General features: G+C 43.0%; 1 protein-coding gene across 1 annotated transcript in view; it reads right to left on the minus strand.

Moving 5' to 3' along the window:
- Positions 1-20100, minus strand: part of F13B (coagulation factor XIII B chain) — a 39891-nt gene extending 19791 nt beyond the window's left edge. The window contains exons 1-5 of the mRNA XM_082394604.1: positions 17086-20100; positions 10227-10427; positions 3626-3811; positions 2326-2502; positions 1785-1961 (exon numbers count right to left, since the gene is read on the minus strand). Of these exons, the coding sequence (XP_082250730.1) occupies positions 1785-1961; positions 2326-2502; positions 3626-3811; positions 10227-10427; positions 17086-17149 (805 nt within the window). The 5' untranslated portion in view covers positions 17150-20100. The remainder of the gene's footprint in view (positions 1-1784; positions 1962-2325; positions 2503-3625; positions 3812-10226; positions 10428-17085) is intronic.
- Between the last annotated feature and the right edge of the window lie 1378 nt (positions 20101-21478).

Genomic DNA, 21478 nt, shown 5'->3' on the forward strand with positions numbered 1-21478 from the left:
CTCCTGCTCTTATCTATTCTAAAATACTGACTATATTAATTTCCCATGGCTGCCGTGACAAATTACCACAATGGAGTGGCTTAAAATAGCACACCTTTATTCTCTTACATTTCCAGAAGCCAACGTCCAGAATCGGTTTCACTGGGCTGAAATCAAGGTATCAGGAGAGCTGTGCTCCTTCTGGAGCCTTTAGGAGACAAGCAGCTTCTCTGCCTCTGCAAGCTTCCGGGGGCTGCGTGCACTCCTTGGCTTATGACCCCTTCCTTTTTCACTCCAACCTTTGCTTCCACCGTCACATCTCATACTTGATCTTCTGTAGTCACATCTCCCTCTGCCTCCCTCTTATGTAATTATGATGCTTATGATTACATTTGGGGCCCACATGGATAATCCCAGATATTATTCCTCTCTCCAGATCCTTAATTTCATCACATCTGCAAAGTCCCTTTTGCCCTATAAGGTAACATTCACTGGTTCCAGGGACTTGAATATGAATATCTCCTTTTGGGACGGAGGGAGGCATTACTCAGACAACTATACTTCCCATCCTACATCTAAGGACTGTTTGCTAGACAGCGATAGCAGGAATGTTGGCATCTGACTTAATTTGGTGGGAGTGGGGCGAACAGGTGATAAGTCGGTAGGTCTGCCATTTCATTTTGAAATAATACGCTACAGGTAATTTGCTAACAATCTTCCTCTCTGCTGTGAGAGCAAGGCTGTTGGGCACCACTGGAAAGTTTTAAAAAGAATATTTCTAATAAAAAAAATTAAAGTCATTGTTTAGTGCATTTAGAGAATGATGGCAGTTCTGGGAAACCCCACTGCATAACCCTGGTGACCCATCTTTCATTCCTCCCAGCAACTGTTTCAAATCTTCACTACTCTCTTCCAAGGTTTCCTTTCCTGTCTTTCTCCTGCCTGTTAATAATGACACTATTTCCTACATTACAGAGACAACAGAGGCTATCAAGCCCTTTACCTCTCCCCATCCTTCCCAATCCTCAAAGTCCTATTTATCTTTTAAGGCCCAGTTCAGACATTATCCATCACCTCTGTAAACACTGTCCCACACCATATCGATCAGAACCTTCAATGTTTGTTCAAACACCTTATACCTGACTTTATTATACCAGTTGTCACATTGTATCAATGACTTGTCTCTGTTTCCTCTGCTAGACCAGGACCTCCTTCATATAGCATTGCAGGTGTGATTATATGACTATTGAATTGATGTCTCTTAACAGGTAATCATACCACCTGCTTGAACACAGCCAGTGATATAAATGGAACCATAGACGCCCCATTTGACGGTGGCTCTTAGTAGATGACCTCAGTTTTGATTTTCACTCTGGGTAGCATTCTGCTGCTTTTTCTGCTCTTTACCCCACTGTTTTGAAGACTGTATTTTCACATCAGGGAATATGCGGCTAAGTAATAAGAAAGTACCTTCACAAAGCTGCCACCTTGGGACAACTGGATCTAGTTAATTCCCAACAAGAAAAATTATTCATTATAATAAGAGATTTACAATTTATAATAGATTTTTAAAAATATATTTAAAAGATATGTCCACTCTGCAAACTAATGTAAAAATTAAGATTTCTTCAGATTAAATGTATTAAAGACTGTTGAAAATAGCACTGATTTAAAAGACAATATTTATTTTAAAAAATAGCACTCGGGAGAAGACTTAGATATCACCAGAGACTTTTTTTCATAGAAATTAAAGCTGATTCAAACATGATATTTTATTTGTGTGAGTATGAAATTTAAAAAATTACCTTCACAGACAGGAGATTCTGGGTACCAACCAAAGTTATAGCACTGAATTAAATCAGATCCACTTAGATAATAATCTTTATGACAGAAAAACTGAACTACATCTCCTTCTTCATAGGTTTGCTTTACAGGATGAAAATAACCATTTTCGATTGATCTTAAAGAAGAACATATTAATTCTAAAAATGAAAGAACAAATAAAAAACAAAGAAGTGTTATTTTTCCTGCTAGAACAAAATTCACCCACTACTTACCTACCATATCTGAATTAGAAATCAGCAACTTTGCCAAATTTTGTTATTCCTAGTAAAAGCTTGTCAATTTATATATTTATTGAATATCGTTAAGCTTATTTTAAGTATCTGAGCTAAAAGGATTTTTCCCTCTTTGAGAGCTTGAAATGATGAAAGCCTACTGTCAACATCGTTAAAACCAGAAGCAAAAAAATATGAAAAAAGGAACATAATTCGCATAACAACTTGTACCCATTTCTGGGAGGGAGTTTTCAAAGTGAAAGCAGTCGTCTTCAAAGTGAGAACCTACTGGCACATCGTGGGGTGAGGGCCCATCCGTACGGGTGACACTCCACCTCCTCCGTCCTCTTCCCGGAAGATGTGTGGTACCCAGAGGCACACTCATATCGTACTTTGTCCTTCACTTTGAACATCTTCTGTGCTGTGGAATAATTTCCGTGATGTAATTCAGGGGCCAAACATGTCTCTAAAAAAAAAAAAAAGAAATTAAAGTCATTTGTTTTATGAACTCCATCCCTAAACCTAGAATATTAAAAGGAAATCTCAAAAAGTATTTTCTATGAATCTTAACAATATATGACAGAGACAGCTCTTGGCAAAATTGAAAAATAATCAAAGTTTGCCTTTGTCTCTGGATTCCCTTTCTTCATGCACCCTGCATCCTAACTCTACCTGTCTTCAGTCTTTAAAATTCTGCTCTAGTGTATTTGGCCAAAGGCCACAATTCAATAGAAAACTTGTGCAGTAGCGATTTTTTGATGATGTCCCATCTGTGGATTTGTATAATTTAAATAGATAACACCACACTAACTACATATATATATTCAAATAAGTGGGTTATTTTTAAAATAAATTTATTTATTATTTATTTATTTATTTTTGGCTGTGTTGGGTCTTTGCTGCTGCATGTGGGCTTCCTCTAGTTGCGGCGAGTGGGGGCTGCTCTTCGTTGTGGTGTGCGGGCTTCTCACCGTGGTGACTTCTCTTGCTGCAGAGCACAGGCTCTAGGAGCGTGGGCTTCAGTAGCTGTGGCATGTGGGCTCAGTAGTTGTGGCTCACAGGCTCTAGAGCGCAGGCTCAGTAGCTGTGGCGCACGGGCTTAGTTGCTCCACGGTATGTGGGATCTTCCCGGACCAGGGCTCGAACCCGCGTCCCCTGCATTGGCAGGTGGATTCGCAACCACTGCGCCACCAGGGAAGTCCCTGATTGGGTTATTTTTAAGTTTATCTGATATTGGTCTGAGGTATAAAATAATGTGCATTATTTCAAACTCTTCTGTAATGAAGGATATAATAATTTATGTATGTTGTGACAGAAAGTTTCATTAAGGGTCTTTCCTTTTATTCCACTCCAATTCTTTGTTTACTAGTAAAAAATAGGAACTGCTGGAGTAGGTGTGTGGTAGAGGTTGGAAATCCTTGGATTAAGGAAACACCCAGCATTAGAGAGAAACAATAGAATAACTTCCTGCATCGGGAGACATAATAAAATAACAATTATATTTAAACAAGAATGCCTACCAATATAAGAAAGCATTGAACTCACAAGCTCTTATCTTCAGATTTAGGAGATGATTCTTAAACACATACCATGTTCCTTCCTACAGGTTGGTTGAGAAGACCATCCATCAGGGAGGCATTGAACCACTGCTTCATCCTGCCCTGTTGTGGTTTTGTACCCTGAGGCACAACGATAACGCATGTTCTCTTGAATTTTGTAAAATAATTTTGTGTCAAAGATGTAACCGTTCCTCAGGTCAGGCTTAGGGCATTTTTCTGTGGGGACAAAATATTTCTGTTCTAAATTGATGAAATTAAGCTTGTTCTTTACTGAGTTGTAAAACTAACAATGCAAAAGTTTAATATTATTCTTGGAATTTTAAGGAGAGAGAAAAATGTTCACTCCATAATTCCTTGATTTAATTTAATTTTGGAACTATCCTGCATGCTCTGCATCAAATTTGTTTAAAAGTTGATTCAATTTGACACTAAAATTCTTGGATGTACTAACTTCGGTTCTCACAGTCCTCCCACCCCTACCTCATCTACTTTAGAAAATATATCCAGAGATCTTCCTCAAACTAATTGTCATTAATGGAAAATAGAAAGAATTTCTTTTGGGTTTACTTCCTAATATTTTTGAGTCCACTGCATTTGCTAATTTTTAACATTATGTAACTAAAGCACATATACCTACTCTATGGATCCTTAAAGAATCATGCAGACAATTTAATGTGAAAACTGTGTTCATTTATTTTTTAAGCCTCTGATCGCCTACCTGCACAGTAAGACTCCATAGTCAGTCCATGTAAACTGTGACTGAGTCGCAGACATGCTACTCAAAACCTCGGAGTTCAGAGAGCTAATTTTTACTAAATACTTGGAACTATGATGTGTTAGATAGTACATTTACCTTAGCATTGTATGGAGTTCAATCATTTTTTAAGCCTCATTAACAGACCCTTGTAACAAACCAATCCAGAAAGGTGAAGAGACTTGTCCAAGGTTAATATTAGTTTAAATATATGTTGTACTTGCTGTGTGGCAAGCCCTTTATAAAGATTATCTCATCGAAGCTGTATGATTTGCATTTTATAGGTGAGAAAGCCCAGCTCAGAATGTTTAAGCCACTTTTCGGTGGTGCAGCAGGATTCACAGGCGGCAGTCTGGCCACAGAGGGTGTCTCAATGCTGACACTGCAATGCTAAGCCTGCATCATCCTTTCCTGGGTCCTACTTCACTGCTCTCACATCATCTCATCTAAGATGTTGAATGTACCTTTATGCTCTAGCTATGAGTGAGATGTATTTATTACAGTTAATCTATGGTCCATGTTAATACGAAAAGTGCAATGCTTAAATTGATGCTCCGTCCTCAAGTCATGGAGTGGATAATTATCCCAAATAGATATATTCACTGGACATATCGACCACCGTAAGCACCATACCCACTTCTTCTAGATGAAACTGACTCAACCAAAGCGCCTTACTCTGCAAAACAGAGCTTGGGGAATGTGTCAATCAAGAGAGGTCACCTGACTCCATGGAAGACAGCTGATGGTTTGACTCTAGGGTAGCCTGACATGAAATACTGAGATGAGCCGATCAGATTTCCTTTTCACAAATTTGAACTCAAAATTCAAAAAAACACATTTTTCAATGGATATTATGTGAGAAGAAGTTGTCATACAAAGGAGAGTCTTTCAAATGATAAAATACTAGAGTAACAACCCTACATATACTTCTTAAGGCCAGTGTCAAGCATTTTTCTGTCTCCTGCAGAACTCTCTGTAAAAGCCCCTCATTCTTTTTTTTTTTTTTTAACATCTTTATTGGAGTATAATTGCTTTACAATGGTGTGTTAGTTTCTGCTTTATGACAAAGTGAATCAGTTATACTTATACATATATCCCCATATCTCTTCCCTCTTGCATCTCCCTCCCTCCCACCCTCCCTATCCCACCCCTCTAGGTGGTCACAAACCACCGAACTGATCTCCCTGTGTTATGCGGCTGCTTCCCACTAGCTATCTATTTTATGTTTGGTAGTGTAGTCCATGACACTCTCTCACTTTGGCACAGCTTACCCTTCCCCCTCCCCATATCCTCAAGTCCATTCTCTAGTAGGTCTGTGTCTTTATTCCCGTCTTACCCCTAGGTTCTTCATGACCTTTTTTTTTTTTTTTCTTAGATTCCATATATATGTGTTAGCATACGGTATTTGTTTTTCTCTTTCTGACTTACTTCACTCTGTATGACAGACTCTAACTCCATCCACCTCACTACAAATAACTCAATTTCGTTTCTTTTTATGGCGGAGTAATATTCCATTGTATATATGTGCCACATCTTCTTTATCCATTCATCTGTTGATGGACACTTAGGTAGCTTCCATGTCCTGGCTATTGTAAATAGAGCTGCAATGAACATTTTGGTACATGACTCTTTTTGAATTATGGTTTTCTCAGGGTATATGCCAAGTAGTGGGATTGCTGGGTCATATGGTAATTCTATTTCTAGTTTTTTAAGGAACCTCCATACTGTTCTCCATAGTGGCTGTATCAATTTACATTCCCACCAACAGTGCAAGAGGGTTCCCTTTTCTCCACACCCTCTCCAGCATTTATTGTTTCTAGATTTTTTGATGATGGCCATTCTGACCAGTGTGAGATGATATCTCATTGTAGTTTTGATTTGCATTTCTCTAATGATTAATGATGTTGAGCATTCTTTCATGTGTCTGTTGGCAATCTGTATATCTTCTTTGGAGAAATGTCTATTTAGGTCTTCTGTCGATTTTTGGATTGGGTTGTTTGTTTTTCTCTTATTGAGCTGCATGAGCTGCTTGTAAATTTTGGAGATTAATCCTTTGTCAGGTGCTTCATTTGCAAATATTTTCTCCCATTTTGAGGGTTGTCTTTTGGTCTTGTTTATGGTTTCCTTTGCTGTGCAAAAGCTTTTAAGTTTCATTAGGTCCCATTTGTTTATTTTTGTTTTTATTTCCCTTTCTCTAGGAGCTGGGTCAAAAAGGATCTTGCTGTGATTTATGTCATAGAGTGTTCTGCCTATATTTTCCTCTAAGAGTTTGATAGTGTCTGGCTTTACATTTAGGTCTTTAATCCATTTTGAGTTTATTTTTGTGTATGTTGTTAGGGAGTGTTCTAATTTCATACTTTTACATGTAGCTGTCCAGTTTTCCCAGCACCACTTATTGAAGAGGCTGTCTTTTCTCCACTGTGTATTCTTGCCTCCTTTATCAAAGATAAGGTGACCATATGTGCGTGAGTTTATCTCTGGGCTTTCTATCCTGTTCCATTGATGTATATTTTTGTTTTTGTGCCAGTACCATACTGCCTTGATTGCTGTAGCTTTGTAGTATAGTCTGAAGTCAGGGAGCCTGATTCCTCCAGCTCCATTTTTCATTCTCAAGATTGCTTTGGTTATTTGGGGTCTTTTGTGTTTTCATACAAATTGTGAAATCTTTTGTTCTAGTTCTGTGAAAAATGCCAGTGGTAGTTTGATAGGGATTGCATTGAATCTGTAGATTGCTTTGGGTAGTAGAGTCATTTTCACAATGTTGATTCTTCCAATCCAAGAACATGGTATATCTCTCCATCTATTTGTATCATCATTAATTTCTTTCATCAGTGTCATATAATTTTCAGCTGTTAAGCTTATGGGGCTTCCCTTGTATATTATTTGTTGTTTTTCCCTTACTGCTTTGAATATTTTTTCTTTGTATTTAATTGTTGACAGTTTGATTAATACGTGACTTGGCATGTTTCTCCTTGGATTTATCCTGTATGGGACTCTCTGTACTTCCTGGACTTAATTATTTCCTTTCCCATATTAGGGAATTTTTCAACTATAATCTCCTCAAATATTTTCTCAGTCCCTTTCCTTTTCTCCTCTTCTTCTGGGATCCCTATAATTTGAATATTGGTGCATTTAATGTTGTCCCAGAGGTCTCTGAGACTGTCCTCAGTTCTTTTCATTCTTTTTTCTTTATTCTGCCCTGCAGTAGTTATTTCCCCTATTTTATCTTCCAGGTCACTTATCCGTTCTTCTGCCTCAGTTATTCTGCTATTGATTCCTTCTAGAGAATTTTTAAGTTCATTTACTGTGTTGTTTATCATTGTTTGTTTGCTCTTTAGTTCTTCGAGGTCCTTGTTACATGTTTCTTGTATTTTCTCCATTCCATTTCCCAGATTTTTGTTCATCTTTACTATCATTATTCTGAATTCTCTTTCAGGTAGACAGCCTATTTCCTCTTAATTTTTTAGGTCTGGTGGGTTTTTACCTTGCTCCTTCATCTGCTGTGTGTTTCTCTGTCCTCTCATTTTGCTTAACTTACTGTGTTTGGGGTCTCCTTTTCGCAGGCTGCAGGTTCATAGTTCCTGTTGTTTTTTGTGTCTGTTCCTAGTGGGTAAGGTTGGTGGGTTGTGTAGGCTTCCTGGTGGAGGGGACTAGTGTTCTGGTGGGTGAAGCTTGATCTTGTCTTTCTGGTGGGCAGGTCCGCATCTGGTGGTGTGTTTTGGGGTGTCTGTGACCTTTTTATGCTTTTAGGCAGCCTCTCTGCTAATGGGTGGGGTTGTGTTCCTGTCTTGCTAGTTGTTTGGCATAGGGTGTCCCACACTGTAGCTTGCTGGTCGTTGAGTGGAGCTGGGTCTTAGCATTGAGATGGAGATCTCTGGGAGATCGCTCACCGATTGATATTATGTGAAGCCAGGAGGTCTCTGGTCTAATGTCCTGAACTTGGCTCTCCCACTTCAGAGGCACAGCCCTGATGCCTGGCTGGAGCACCAAGAGCCTGTCATCCACACAGCTCAGAATAAAAGGGAGGAAAAAAAAGAAAGAAAGAAAGAAGAAGATCAAATAAAATAAAATGTTATTAGAATAAAAATTAATTATTAAAAAAAATTACTTAAAAGTAATTTTAAAAAAAAGAAAGAAAGAAGAGAGCAACCAAACCAAAAAACAAATCCACCAATGTTAACAAGCGCTAAAAATTATACTAAAAAAAAAAAAAACAAAAACGAAAAAACAGACAGACAGAACCCTAGGACAAATGGTAAAAGCAAAACTATACAGACAACATCACACACAGAAGCATAACATACACACTCAGAAAAAGAGAAAAAAGGGGAAAAAATATATATATCGTTGCTCCCAAAGTCCACCTCCTCAATTTGGAACGATTCGTTGTCTATTCAGGTATTCCACAGATGCAGGTACATCAAGTTGATGGTGGAGATTTAATCCGCTGCTCCTGAGGCTGCTGGGAGAGATTTCCCTTCCTCTTCTTTGTTCGCACAGCTCCCGGGGTTCAGCTTTGGATTCGACCCCTCCTCTGCGTGTCGGTTGCCTGCGGGCGTCTGTTCTTCGCTCAGACAGGACGGGGTTAAAGGAGCAGCTGCTTCGGGGGCTCTGGCTCACTCAGGCCGGGGGGAGGGAGCGGTACGGAGGAGGCGGGGCGAGCCTGTGGCGTCAGAGGCGTCATGACGTTGCAGCAGCCCGAGGCGTGCCGTGCGTTCTCCCGGGGAAGCTGTCCCTGGATCACGGGACCCTGGCAGTGGCGGGCTGCACCAGCTCCCGGGAGGGGCGGTGTGGAGAGTGACCTGTGCTCGCACACAGGCTTCTTGGTGGCGGCAGCAGCGGCCTTAGCGTCTCATGCCCGTCTCTGGGCTCCGCGCTGATCGCCACGGCTCGCGCCCGTCTCTGGAGCTCGTTTAGGCGGCGCTCTGAATCCCCTCTCCTCGCGCACCAGGAAACAAAGAGGCAAGAAAAAGTCTCTTGCCTCTTCGGCAGCTGCAGACTTTTTCCCGGACTCCCTCCCGGCTAGCTGTGGTGCACTAACCCCTTCAGGCTGTGTTCACGCCGCCAACCCCAGTCCTCTCTCTGCGATCTGACCGAAGCCCGAGCCTCAGCTCCCAGCCCCGCCCGCCCCGGCGGGTGAGCAGACAAGCCTCTCGGGCTGGTGAGTGCTGGGCGGCGCCGATCCTCTGTGCGGGAATCTCTCCGCTTTGCCCTCCGCACCCCTGTGGCTGCGCTCTCCTCCGTGGCTCTGAAGCTTCCCCCCTCCGCCACCCCTCATCTCCGCCCGCGAAGGGGCTTCCTAGTGTGTGGAAACCTTTCCTCCTTCACGGCTCCCTCCCACTGGTGCAGGTCCCGTCCCTATTCTTTGTCTCTGTTTTTTCTTTTTCCTTTTGCCCTACCCAGGTACGTGGGGAGTTTCTTGCCTTTTGGGAGGTCTGAGGTCTTCTGCCGGCGTCCTGTAGGTGTTCTGTAGGAGTTGTTCCACATGTAGATGTATTTCTGATGTATTTGTGGGGAGGAACGTGATCTCCGCGTCTTACTCCTCCGCCATCTTGAAGCTCCCCTCCCCCCTCATTCTTTAAAATAACTCAGTGGTGTCTCTCTTCCTTGCAATGTGATAATAACAATTTCAATAACTATCTGTATTCTCTTCACAGGGTAATATTAAAAACAGATAAAGAAGATAACATTTTAATGAAAGATGTGATTTACAGAATTACAGTATATGCTTTCATTTTGTAAAAAAGACAGTGGGTCAGTAATTTTGTTCTTATCTACCGAAAGGTTTAGACACCTGCCATATTTTAGGGGACGCTAGTTTTACAAGCTCATTTATTTCCATGTTATCACATGATGTTGACCCCGCCACTGACTTACTGAAGCACCGTGGTTCTGGGGACCATCCTGCTGCCGTACACGTGGTCCGGGCCTCTTGTTTCCCAGTTTCACTTGTATAACCAGCCATGCAGGAAAATGACAGATTTTGGTTTATGCTCATTGGAAAGTAATAACTTTCAAAAGTATAGTAATATTGGGCAATCCTTCCATTTTCCACAGTTGGAAAACCACAGGGTTTCTCTGAAATGAGAAAATATCAAGCTGAACACTGAAAAATATATTTAAAACCATACAATTTGTGATCAAGTGACAATACATTTTAAAATTCAAAGTGTTTGCAGACACTGTACCTAGGACTTATTTTTATTACTTAACATTTTAGGGTATTTTTTGACAATTCTTTTCAATCAGGAAGTAATCTGCTAGCAACCACAACACCCAACAGTCAGAATAAATCTGGGCAGGCCAGTTCCTCAGAGAAGCCTTCCCTAACTTTGTCAAACAGCACGTTCTAATAGAAACACCAGCCATATATGTATTTTTAAATTTCTAGCAGACACATTAATAAAAGGAACAGTTGAAGTTAATTTTAATAACAGATTTTATTTAACCCAATATATTAAAAGTACTTTATATTATTTTTTTCCTACTAAGTCTGAACTCCAGTGTATATTTACACTCATGGCACACCCCAATATGGACTAGCCTCATTTCAAAAGCCACATGTGATTAGTGGCCACTGTATTATTGGATGGGAAAGTTCTAGAATAGATGAGGTTCTCCTTAAGATACGCAGTTACAAATTTTCATATGAATGGCTTTTGTCTTGTTTCGTTTTTTAAGAAAAAGACAGACAACCAACTGAAAAAATAAAAGACTTGAGTGAGAACCTTACATTAAACGGTCAGAGGTCTAGTAAAGAGGACTCAGCTTTATCAGTCATCAGGGAAAGACAAATTTAAATCACCGTGAGATAGAAACACACATCCACAGGAATGACTGACCTGGAAGAGGCAGACTGCCCCAGTGGTTGGGGAGGACATGGAGAAAAGGGAGCTCAAGACCACTGCAAGTAAGAGTGTAAACAGGTACAACCTCTCCTGAGAAAACAGTACGGCAGAATATGTACAAACCACATTGAAAGCACATCTCTGTGCACCCACATGTGTAACAGAGTGTTCCTGGCAAGTCTCTGCATGTGGTACCAACTGGAAGCAACCAAGTGCCCACTGACGGCAGAAAAGACAAGCACGTGTCAGACTGTGCACACAAGGGCTATTACACAGCAACACGAGTGTTGATGCTGATGGTGAATCTCACAGACCTATGATTGTCTCCGCTGTGCCACCTAATTTCCTACTGCGTCCCCTCCTTTTTCTTTCTGCCAACCTCACCACCTCCCACCTTCCCCACTTGTGCCACAGGCCTCACTCCTGGCAGAAGGAGTGCCAGGAGTGCCCTCCTCCCTTAGGCTTCGTCCCCCCCACCCCTCCCCCACTCATTCAGCCAAGCCCCCAGCCACTCGCCCTGGGCCCTTGTCGCCTCACTGGAGAGCTCAGCCATGGACCTGCTCCAGGCCCGATGCCCGTCTCCTCGGATGTGCACGCTGCCTGCGGGTACACTTGCCTGGAACCCCTCCAGCAGGTGCCAGCTGGGTTCTTACCCCTCAGGAGGACCAGTCCGTTCTGGAAGCTGCCACGGCTGTCAGGCGGAGACAGCCAGGAGAAAGGTAGTAAACCGGGAGGTGAAGAACTGGCCCCCCCGCAACAGAAGGCTGAAGGCAGGGATCGGTGCCGGTGGTAGAATGTGAGGGACGGGCTGCTGTTCTCAGGTTCTCACGCTGCACGGTGGGAGGTGCCGTTGCAGACACGTCAAGGGACCCTACACCCAGACTTGAGGTCCTAGGGTGGTTGGCGCTTTATCTTCTCAAGAGTATCGTGTGGTGGCAGCTCAGAGGATGAGCCCCGCCCCCTCCTCCTGTCCCATCAGACCTCCGACCATCAGGGTGCGGGGCGAGGGTCAACCAGGAACTCAGCAGAGATGGCCGAGAAAAATCAGGCCCGGGGGTTCTGCCCTCCATCCCAACAGGAACCGATGAAACACAGACCTTTACCCAAAGCGGTAGGTTGTAGCCGATGGCAGCCTGGCGCCCGCGGGAACTGACCCAGGCCACTGCCCCTGGGCTCAGAGATCCTGGTGGCATCAAGCTCGGACACGCAGGCCAGAGGCGCCTTCCCAGAGCAGGGGCCACCGTCACCGCAGGCGCCACCTCCTCCCACCTGCCTTCCCGTTTCCTGAAAGGCGCCGCCACCCAGCTGCCGCGGGGGCGACGGAGCGCGGGGAGGACCTGGGACCCGTGGGCGGTGCCAGGCGCGCGGGGGAGGAAGGTTGACTCGTGGACATTCAGGGGAGCCAGTGGCTGGATGGCCGTGCTGCGCTCCTGCTTGGTGCGCACCCAGGCGCCCTGAGCGTCCCTTCTTCGCACGAGGCCCGGTGGGTCCTCCGGCAGCGCTGGGCGGACTGCACCGCTCTTGCCTCGGCCCCGCCAGCGGCCACAGGCGGGAGCCGCTGCGTCTCCATCAGTTTGCAGAGCTTGAACAGTAACTCGGTCTCTCAGGCCACCTGCCAACCCGAGAAAGGCCAGAGGACAGTCTTGGGGTCCAGAGAGCAGTGTGACCGCGAGGAGAAGAGCCTGCCCGGAGCTCCCAAAGACACAGCGCGCGAGGCGAGGGGGCCGGGCTGCGCGCCCGGGTCCCTGGCTCATGGCGCAGGAGGTCCAGCCGAGGGCATCCGTGCAGGGAAAGGAGCCTCCCCCACCAGGACTGGGCTTCACCCAGAGCCGGCCTCGCCGGGAGCCGTCGGACAAGGTGCACACGCCCTGCTGTGAGACCCGGAGAGGGAGGCCTGGAGGCACTCTCCGAGGAGGCTGGTCCTTGCTCCTGATCCCAGGGTCTCCCGTGTGGACAGCCCAGGGGGCCGTGATGGGGGCAGCAGGCCTGGGCCAGGAAGGATGGGTGCTCGCAGAGTGAGAAACGGTCCAAACCGCAGGGCCTCCCTGTTCTTTCGTCTCCAGCCCTCGCTCCCGCAAGGGGAGAGTCAGGCTTTGGGAGCGGGTGGCAGAGGTCAGGGAGAAAGAGCCAAAGATGACGAGCCCCAGCTGCAGGAGCAGTTCCACCGTCTGAGGGACTTTTTCTTTTTGTGGTGGGAAGGCAGGAGGCCCCCTGGATATAAGAGGGTCCCCCCAGATTCTTCTTTTGGGTGCTCGTCGCTTTGATGCGTGGTTCTGTCCGGGGTCTATGGCTGGGTTGGGGGGCGGTTCACCCCCATCCACCAGCCTCTGCTTGATCCTCTGCTTCAGCAGTTCCCACGCCCCTTCACCAGGCCTCCCACCAAATAACTAGCTTTATTTGCCTTTGGATGGCTTCTGGGGAGGGTGGCGCTGGCAGCAGCCTGGGCTTCATATGCCCTCCTTGAACCTGAGGCAAGGACCAGAATTGAGGCCAAACCCAAAGAACTCTACAGTCTGGGACCACGTCAGTCCATTCAGGGGAGGGTGCCACCTCAGGAGATGCATGTTGGGAGGCCCAGCCCCTGGCTCTCATCCTCGGCAGCGCTGTTGCCTCATGGTCTGCGGAGACTTCATCCTCTGCAGATGGTCCTCTCCTGCTTCCCCTGTGGTGAGGATGGAGAGGAGGGTGCCACGGGGGAGAGGAGAATGCCACGGGGAAGAGGAGGATGGAGAAGAGGGTGCCACAGGGAAGAGGAGGATGGAGAAGAGGGTGCCACGGGGAAGAGGAGGATGGAGAGGAAGGTGCCACGGGGAAGAGGAGGATGGAGAAGAGGGTGCCACGGGGAAGAGGAGGATGGAGAGGAGGATGCCACGGGGAAGAGGAGAATGCCACGGGGAAGAGGAGGATGGAGAAGAGGGTGCCACAGGGAAGAGGAGGATGGAGAGGAAGGTGCCACGGGGAAGAGGATGGGAGGAGGGTGCCACGGGGAAGAGGAGGATGGAGAGGAAGGTGCCACGAGGGAGAGGAGGATGGAGAGGAAGGTGCCACGGGGGAGAGGAGGATGGAGAAGAGGGTGCCACAGGGAAGCTGGTGGCCTAGGCCAGTCCCACAGCTCTCCTGGGGCTCCTATGCTTTTTCTGGGCATGTGTTCAAGCTCAGGGGGTGGGGGCAGGCTCCTCCTTGGTCTCTGGGGAGTTGGGGCTTGGCAGCACTGGCTCCTGTTCCAGGATGGCTCTGGAGAGCATCCCTTTGGAAGCCTCTTCCACCCACCTCTGGCACGTCACCCTCGTGCCAGATAATCCATGGTCAGAGAAGTCAGGATGGTTACCTGAGATTTAGTCCTTTAAAAAGGGACATTTAGGAGGCTTCCGAGTGCCAATCAATGTTCTATATGTTGATCCGGGTGCAGTAAAATTTCATAAACATTTATAGAGGGGCATCGCATGATTTTTGCATTTTTATGCATACATTATACTCCAAAGTAAACATTTATTTTTAAAAATCTATCCTTATGTTGGAGACTTTAAAACCATAAATACACTTAAAAGAAAGCAGTTATTGAGCATCCCCTAGGGTTTGTGTTGGGAGGAAGCGGCAGGTGTGTGGAAGACCCGGGCCGATGGGATTATTTTGCCTTCAATGCCTTGGGGACGGCAGTCAACCCTCTTGCTACCCTGAGACATAAAATAATAGCAGTGCCCTCCCAGGGCTGAGGGAAGTGGGCAAGGAATTATGAGTAAAAGAAACTTTCCAGAGTCTGATGGAAGGAAGGAGCAGATAAAAACATGCACAGGGGAGGCCCCGTCCCCTGAAGATTCTCACCATTTTCCATACCAATACCACCAGGGATTTACCAAGAAGACTCTTTAGAACTAGCAGAAACTATAGGCAAAAGTTGACGAATCTGATTATATGAAAATTGAGAATGTCTTTCCATGAAAAGTATTGTTGACAAAACACACACATCACATTTTGGAAGAAGGAATTTGCAACGTCTAAAAGTGACAAGAAGTTAAAATGTATTGTCTGCAAAGAGCTCCCACAAATCAGTTCTTTAAAAGGCAGAAAGCAGAGGGAAATGCTAATCTGTTATAAATCAGGAAATGAAGAAAAGGAATTGAGCCAATAGCCCCACATGGGGGATATATACAGGCAAGAGAAATGTCACAGAGAAATAAGGCGATTACATGAAAGCACTCATTTCAGAGTTACTTGAGGTTAGGAGGAAATTAGAGGAAACTATGTGTCCATCCTTAGGAGAGTGGATAAGTAAATATACGAAGGTAGGTAGCACTTAAGAGCAACAAACTAGATTCAGCAACAAGGAAATAAGTTTAAACAGTAGCAAATAAAATGAAACAATAAGGAGATAAAATCTATGGCAAGCTTCCATTTATATGAATGTAAAACACACAAAACCAGACATAGTTTACAAAGATAATTGCATATTTAAGGATATATCAAACATTATAGTGGGTCCCAATAGTTTGGTTTTCAACAGTTGGGTTTTCAACAGTTTGGTTGAAAGGGAAATGGAATTCAGGGTCAGGAAATGAAGAGGGAAAATGTATAAATAAAACAAAAGTGACACTTTTCATAGGCCAGTGATGGTCATATGAAATGAGGAGTATAGTTAACTTGCCCCCAAGATTCCGGATGGGGGTGGGGGAAACATGGGAATATGAGGTCATGGTCCCTGTCTTCAGGCAGCTCACATTTCTTTGTTTGTGTGAAAGAACATTATAATTACACAATAATTAAAAAATTAGCTAGAATATTGTTTCCATGGTATAGATAATAGACAATTATATCAGCTGTTTTTTCCCCTATTTAGACAGAAAAATAAAAGGAAACTTCATGCAAAAATTATCTTATTGTAGATTTAAATGTGTAAGATGAATTCTATTTATTTCACTTTCATAATTTTAATTGCAGAGCCTCTTCTGGCAGAAAATTTGTAGTAAACTATTCAACTAAGGCAATTATATATAATCTGTCAGATATTTTATTTCAACAAATTTCCTAAGGTGTTTTAAAAGAGGCTTATGGCTGTGGTTTCCTACTTTGTCTACTCCTCTTGCTGATACTTAATGACTTGCCTGGTTTCTTATCCCTACAGCCCAAGAACATCGTTAACTATTCCTAAATAACCCACACTGGCACACTCACATTCACCTCACACATGAGGCAGTCTGGGCAGAAAGATTTCTAACAGTTAGGGAGTCCACAGGTATTGCTTGTCTGGACAGTACTGATTTACCCCTGTCGTCCCATTTGAGTATTAATAAAACCTGCTTTCACCCTGAGACATGTCCTCATTTACATAATCAATCATATGGTCCTCCTACTAAACATTACTTACTGTCTTCAACCAAAGAATAAAAATTAGGATAAAAATCAAGGTGTCAAGAGTCAAAGATTTTGCTGATGATTTATGGTTCTTTTTAAAATTTCCCACATGAAAGCTCTCTCTTTAAGAGCAGAGAATTAAAATTGTACAAGCCGTGCAGTGTTAGGAATGAATTCTAGTCTGAAATTAGAATTAAGGTTAACTTACAGCTTCAAATGGTGGTACCATCAGCCTGTTAGCCTGAAAACACTTTAAAGCATTTAAATCCTGGTCTCCTATACCCTCAAAAGTAAAGATGCAAAGGGTTTTTTTTTGTCTAGTTTTGGTTTTCTAAGCTATGTTACGCTTAGAAAAGTTTAGTAGTTTTTCTCAAAGGAAAAAGTCTGTCTAAATATTATAACAAATTATATTTATAAGTATCTTTTTTATAAAATTGGTACATAAAAATGAAAGACTATATTAAAAGCTCAAGAAAAATAATGTTAGGATTTCCCTTTAAAATTATTAGAGAGTAAAGAATATTTAAAGTTAACTTTACCTTCTGCATTGAGTTCTCTTGAGATGATTAATATGATAACCAAAGCCAAGCCTTTCGACCTCATCTTCTATGGTGTGCTTAATAAAGGGTTTAACCGTTCTAAAGTACTAGGGACTCCGCATTAAGTACACAATACGTCTCCTGAAAAAAGTTAATTATTTACAACATCTAAGTCCCTTTGTAACAAGCCTTACATTTGATTTAAAACAGTTTAGAATAATACTAAAAATACACAACTACATTAATTGACAGTACTTTTCACGCCACGGTCCAATAAGAAGATGACCACTGATGAGGGCAACAATAACAGCAGCAAAATAATTAACTCAGGCTGCATTAAAAAAAACAGGGTAAATTTTCAATGTTAATTTCCCAATGTAAGTCCATGGAGTAAAGTTCATTGGTGGCCATTGATTTCTTTACCACTGTAGATCAAATGAAGGGATGAACTTAGGTACATGAATAAATGGATCCCTGATGTGAAAACAGTGTTGTCTAAACTGCACTGCTAAAGGGAAAAGTGGCCTTAATTGTCTCGAGCAGTGATAGAATAATATTATTGATTGTAAAGTCTAATGTTGAGAGAGGTTGTATGCTGTGGCAGGTGATTAGATAAGCACTGTGCTGAATTATCATTCATGAAAAATGCTTTGACTATCTGGTCTATACCAGGACATGCTCTAGTCTTGGGTTTATAGCAGTGAAAAAATAGATTCCAGTGACTGTCCTCATGGAGTTTACATTCTAATGGGTTTTAGTTTAAACTACAAAATAATACTGTGAGGTGGGAACTATTATTATTTCAGTTCAGGAACTTTTTATTAAAATGCAACATATTAAGAGAAAAGTGCATGTACGATTAGTGCACGGATCAATGGGTTCTCGCTAACTGAACACATCTGTGAACCAGCACCCAGAACAAGAGGATACACTAGTTCCCAGAGTCCCCGCTCCGGGTCATTGGCGAGGTCTACTCCCAGTATAAATACAATCTTGGCTGCTGACAGCATAGGTCAATTTTGCCTGGTTTTATTCTACATAAATGAAATCCTAGAGTTTTTTGTTTTGTTTGTTTTAATATCTGGCTTCTTTTGTTTAACATCTTGCTTGTGAGATTCATTCCGGTCTTGGGCTGTAGAAGATAACTCCTTCCCTGCAGTTTTCCACTCTGCTAATATGGCATGAATTACCCACCTATTCTACTCTTCATGGACATTTGGGTGACTTCCAGTTAAGGAATATAAGATGGCCTCTGCTTATTTTCAAAGATTATTTTTTAATTTGAAAAATTTCAAACATAACCTCCCCCTGGATTCTACCATTCACATTTTATTATACTTTTTAAAATCATGTACTTATTCATCTATCCATCTGTCCTTTTTTGACGCATTTCAAAGTAAATGGTAGGTAGTTGTGTGTGCTCCTCTAAAAACTAAAGCAAATATATCATTAACCCAGTAATTTTAAAGATTCTTTTGTCATGAAATTTACAAAGAAATGCAGAACTTTTAAGTGTACATTCTGAGCCTTGAGCAAGGCATACAACAGGATACTTCAAACCGCTGAAGTAAACAGCATCTCTAAATGTGGAGCATAGAAGTTGCTGAAGAGCAAACACCTGCACGCTGACAGCGAGGCTACAAATCAGGATAGATTTTCACTCGAAAGCTGCCTGGGTGTGAGGGAAGCAGATCACTGCTGCCTGTCCTAGTAGGTCAGCACTTATTTTAGAGCAGATAGGAACATACACGGAATTGAATGGTCTTGTAGGAAAGTGGCCATGGAACCCAGATAGCCTCAGAGAGAAAGTAACAATAGAAGGAAGACACTGAGTAGCCTATGTCTTTAATAACATTGTTAAGGTGAATATAAATGTCATCGGACTGTTCTTCAAATGTACCACAATAAAGATCAATCAAAATTATTGATAAGAGGAAGAATCTGTTCCAAATACTCAAACAATGTTCAGCAGGTATGAAACTTAATGATGCTTTGGCAAAGCAAGGGCAAAGTTTAGATCAAGTTTCATTTTGGTCTCATTTAGATAATTCAAAATAAACCATCACTATTCCAAATACAAAAGTTATCTGCAGTAATAATGGAATATTATTCATAGAATAAAACTCTACTCTCTAAGACTGGTTTCTGAAATAGGCTTCTGTATAATTGGAGAAAAAAAGGGTCCATAATTTATGCAAGATGCAGAAGCACTGCTTTATGTAGACCCCCCTTAAGTATTCCTAGAAATAAGCAGCTTTTTGGACTATTTCCTTCTTCCTTTATATAGGTTGGAATTTTTTACACACACCAACAAATACACATGCCCTCAAATGAAAATTGTAAGTAAATATTTATCTGCATTATATTTACCTCTGATAAAGAAGCTATAAGCGAAATATTTTCATCGGAATTCTCCCTTTTTGGTAAAAGCAGAACTACAGTAGATTATCACTCTTTCTTGACTGAGTGAACAATATAAAAATTAAAAGGAAGCCTGTTAGGAAGCCTAGCTACTAGCAACAAGCAATCCAAAAGACAGTATTTTCTTAATCAGCAAAGATTTTTAAATGAATTTTAAAAAGAATTTTAAATTTTAGATAAAAGGAACAAAGAATAGAAAAAGTTTGTTTGTTACATGTATCTTTTTAACTTTAACACAAAGTCAGATTTTAGAAGTTGTACAAGGAGAGCAAAAAGCACTTTCCATACGTGTGATCAGCTTTCCTATTTCTTTTCCTGTACATACTGAGATATTTGCCTTTGCTAATAAGGAATGCCAAGTGTGTCCATCACCATTTGAATAGCTTTCAGAGGATTCATCATTTCTTCCAAGTTATCTCTTCTCAACACCCAATCCGGTTTAAGTCTGTGAGAAGAATAAAAACCTTGCATTAATCCAGTTCCTCTCTTAGAAGACTCACATGCATCGCTTTGTCTTAAGTGAAATGTGGTCCCTCCTGGACGCATCACCTCCCTCACAGGCCCTCACACGGGTGGGAGGCTTCATGTTATCGCCGTTTATAGACTATTTCTCTCCATCTTCCCTGAAGGGTGATCCTGGCTCCTTTGAAGCTCAGGCTATTCAGCTACCAAACCCCAGGGTTTTGTCTGTAAACCTGGTTCCTGGTCTTCCCTCAACTCCTGCCCCATCTCAGAACTTCAGCAGCCTTGTAGCTAAAGAGCCGGCCCCTCACCTCTCCGTTTCTGCCCCCTTTCCTTTGGGTCCACTCAGCACACCCCCCCCCCCCCCCCCGTCACACAATCACAAGATTAGCCTCTGTCACCCTCAGAAAGTGCCCGGCCACCGACTGCTCAGTCTGAGCCTTCCAGCCTGAACCACCACTTGGGATTCATCCACGCCCCTTGACTTAATACGTGCACGGCTCACAGCTTCCTCCCACTGTGGTGTCTGCTTCAGGGGACCTCAGCACGTGCCTGTCACCCAGCACAATGTTGGTCTCCTTTCCCTCCCGTCTAGCTCGGGTCCCTCAGTATCATCTCTGTTACAAACGCCGTTAACGCTATTGCTGCTCTTCCCTATTGAATTCAACTGGAAAGCTCTAGGTGGATTCCAAGTTGAATCCAGGCATCGGCCTTCTCCATTCCTGCACAGCTGGACGTTGCTAAAGAAAACCTGCACCACCAGGCTGGCTGATTTTATGCCAATGATTGAAATTACCTAGAAGTTGCTTCCTTTCTCTTTCCCCAAGATGACTGTTTCCTTCTTTCCAAATGTCCCCTCCACACCCTCCCCCATCTGCTTCTGAGCTAATGTTTATCATCTCCTTCTTCACTAAGGAAACAGCAGCACATCCACCTTCCTCACATGAATCCCCACCACTATATGCATTTCCACCTTCCTGTTCTTTCCAGTGAAAATTCCGAACAGCTATTAACTGGGGGGTGGTCAGACAGAGTGCATATATATACCCCTACCGTGGAACAGCACTCTGTGAAGAAAGAGGTGCGATCTAAGCCATGCATCGAGATGGATGAACCTCAAGAGCATTACGCTAAATAAAAGAGTCCCGTCGCAAAGAGCTACCTCTGTATGATTCCATTTATGGGACACAGCAGAAAAGGCAAAACTAAAGGTACTGAAATCACATCAATAGTTTCCACAATCTAGGGGTTAACGGGAGAGAACTGACTGCAAGGGTGCACAAGGGAACTTTGTTGTGATAGAAATATTTTATCTCAGTGGTAGTGGTTTTACAACTGTATACATTTGTCAAAACTCATTGAATTGCATACCTAATTAAAGGGTACATTTATACTGTTGGGAGTTTTACCTCAGAAAACTTGCTTATGTCAAAAGGAAAAAAAAAGAACCTATTCATTCATACGTTAATAGTTTTTACAAGATAATTAATATTAAAATGTACCCAGTCCT

This window comes from Balaenoptera borealis (assembly GCF_965194805.1).
Source record: "Balaenoptera borealis genome assembly, chromosome: 1".
In the NCBI taxonomy this organism is placed as follows: Eukaryota; Metazoa; Chordata; class Mammalia; order Artiodactyla; family Balaenopteridae; genus Balaenoptera; species Balaenoptera borealis.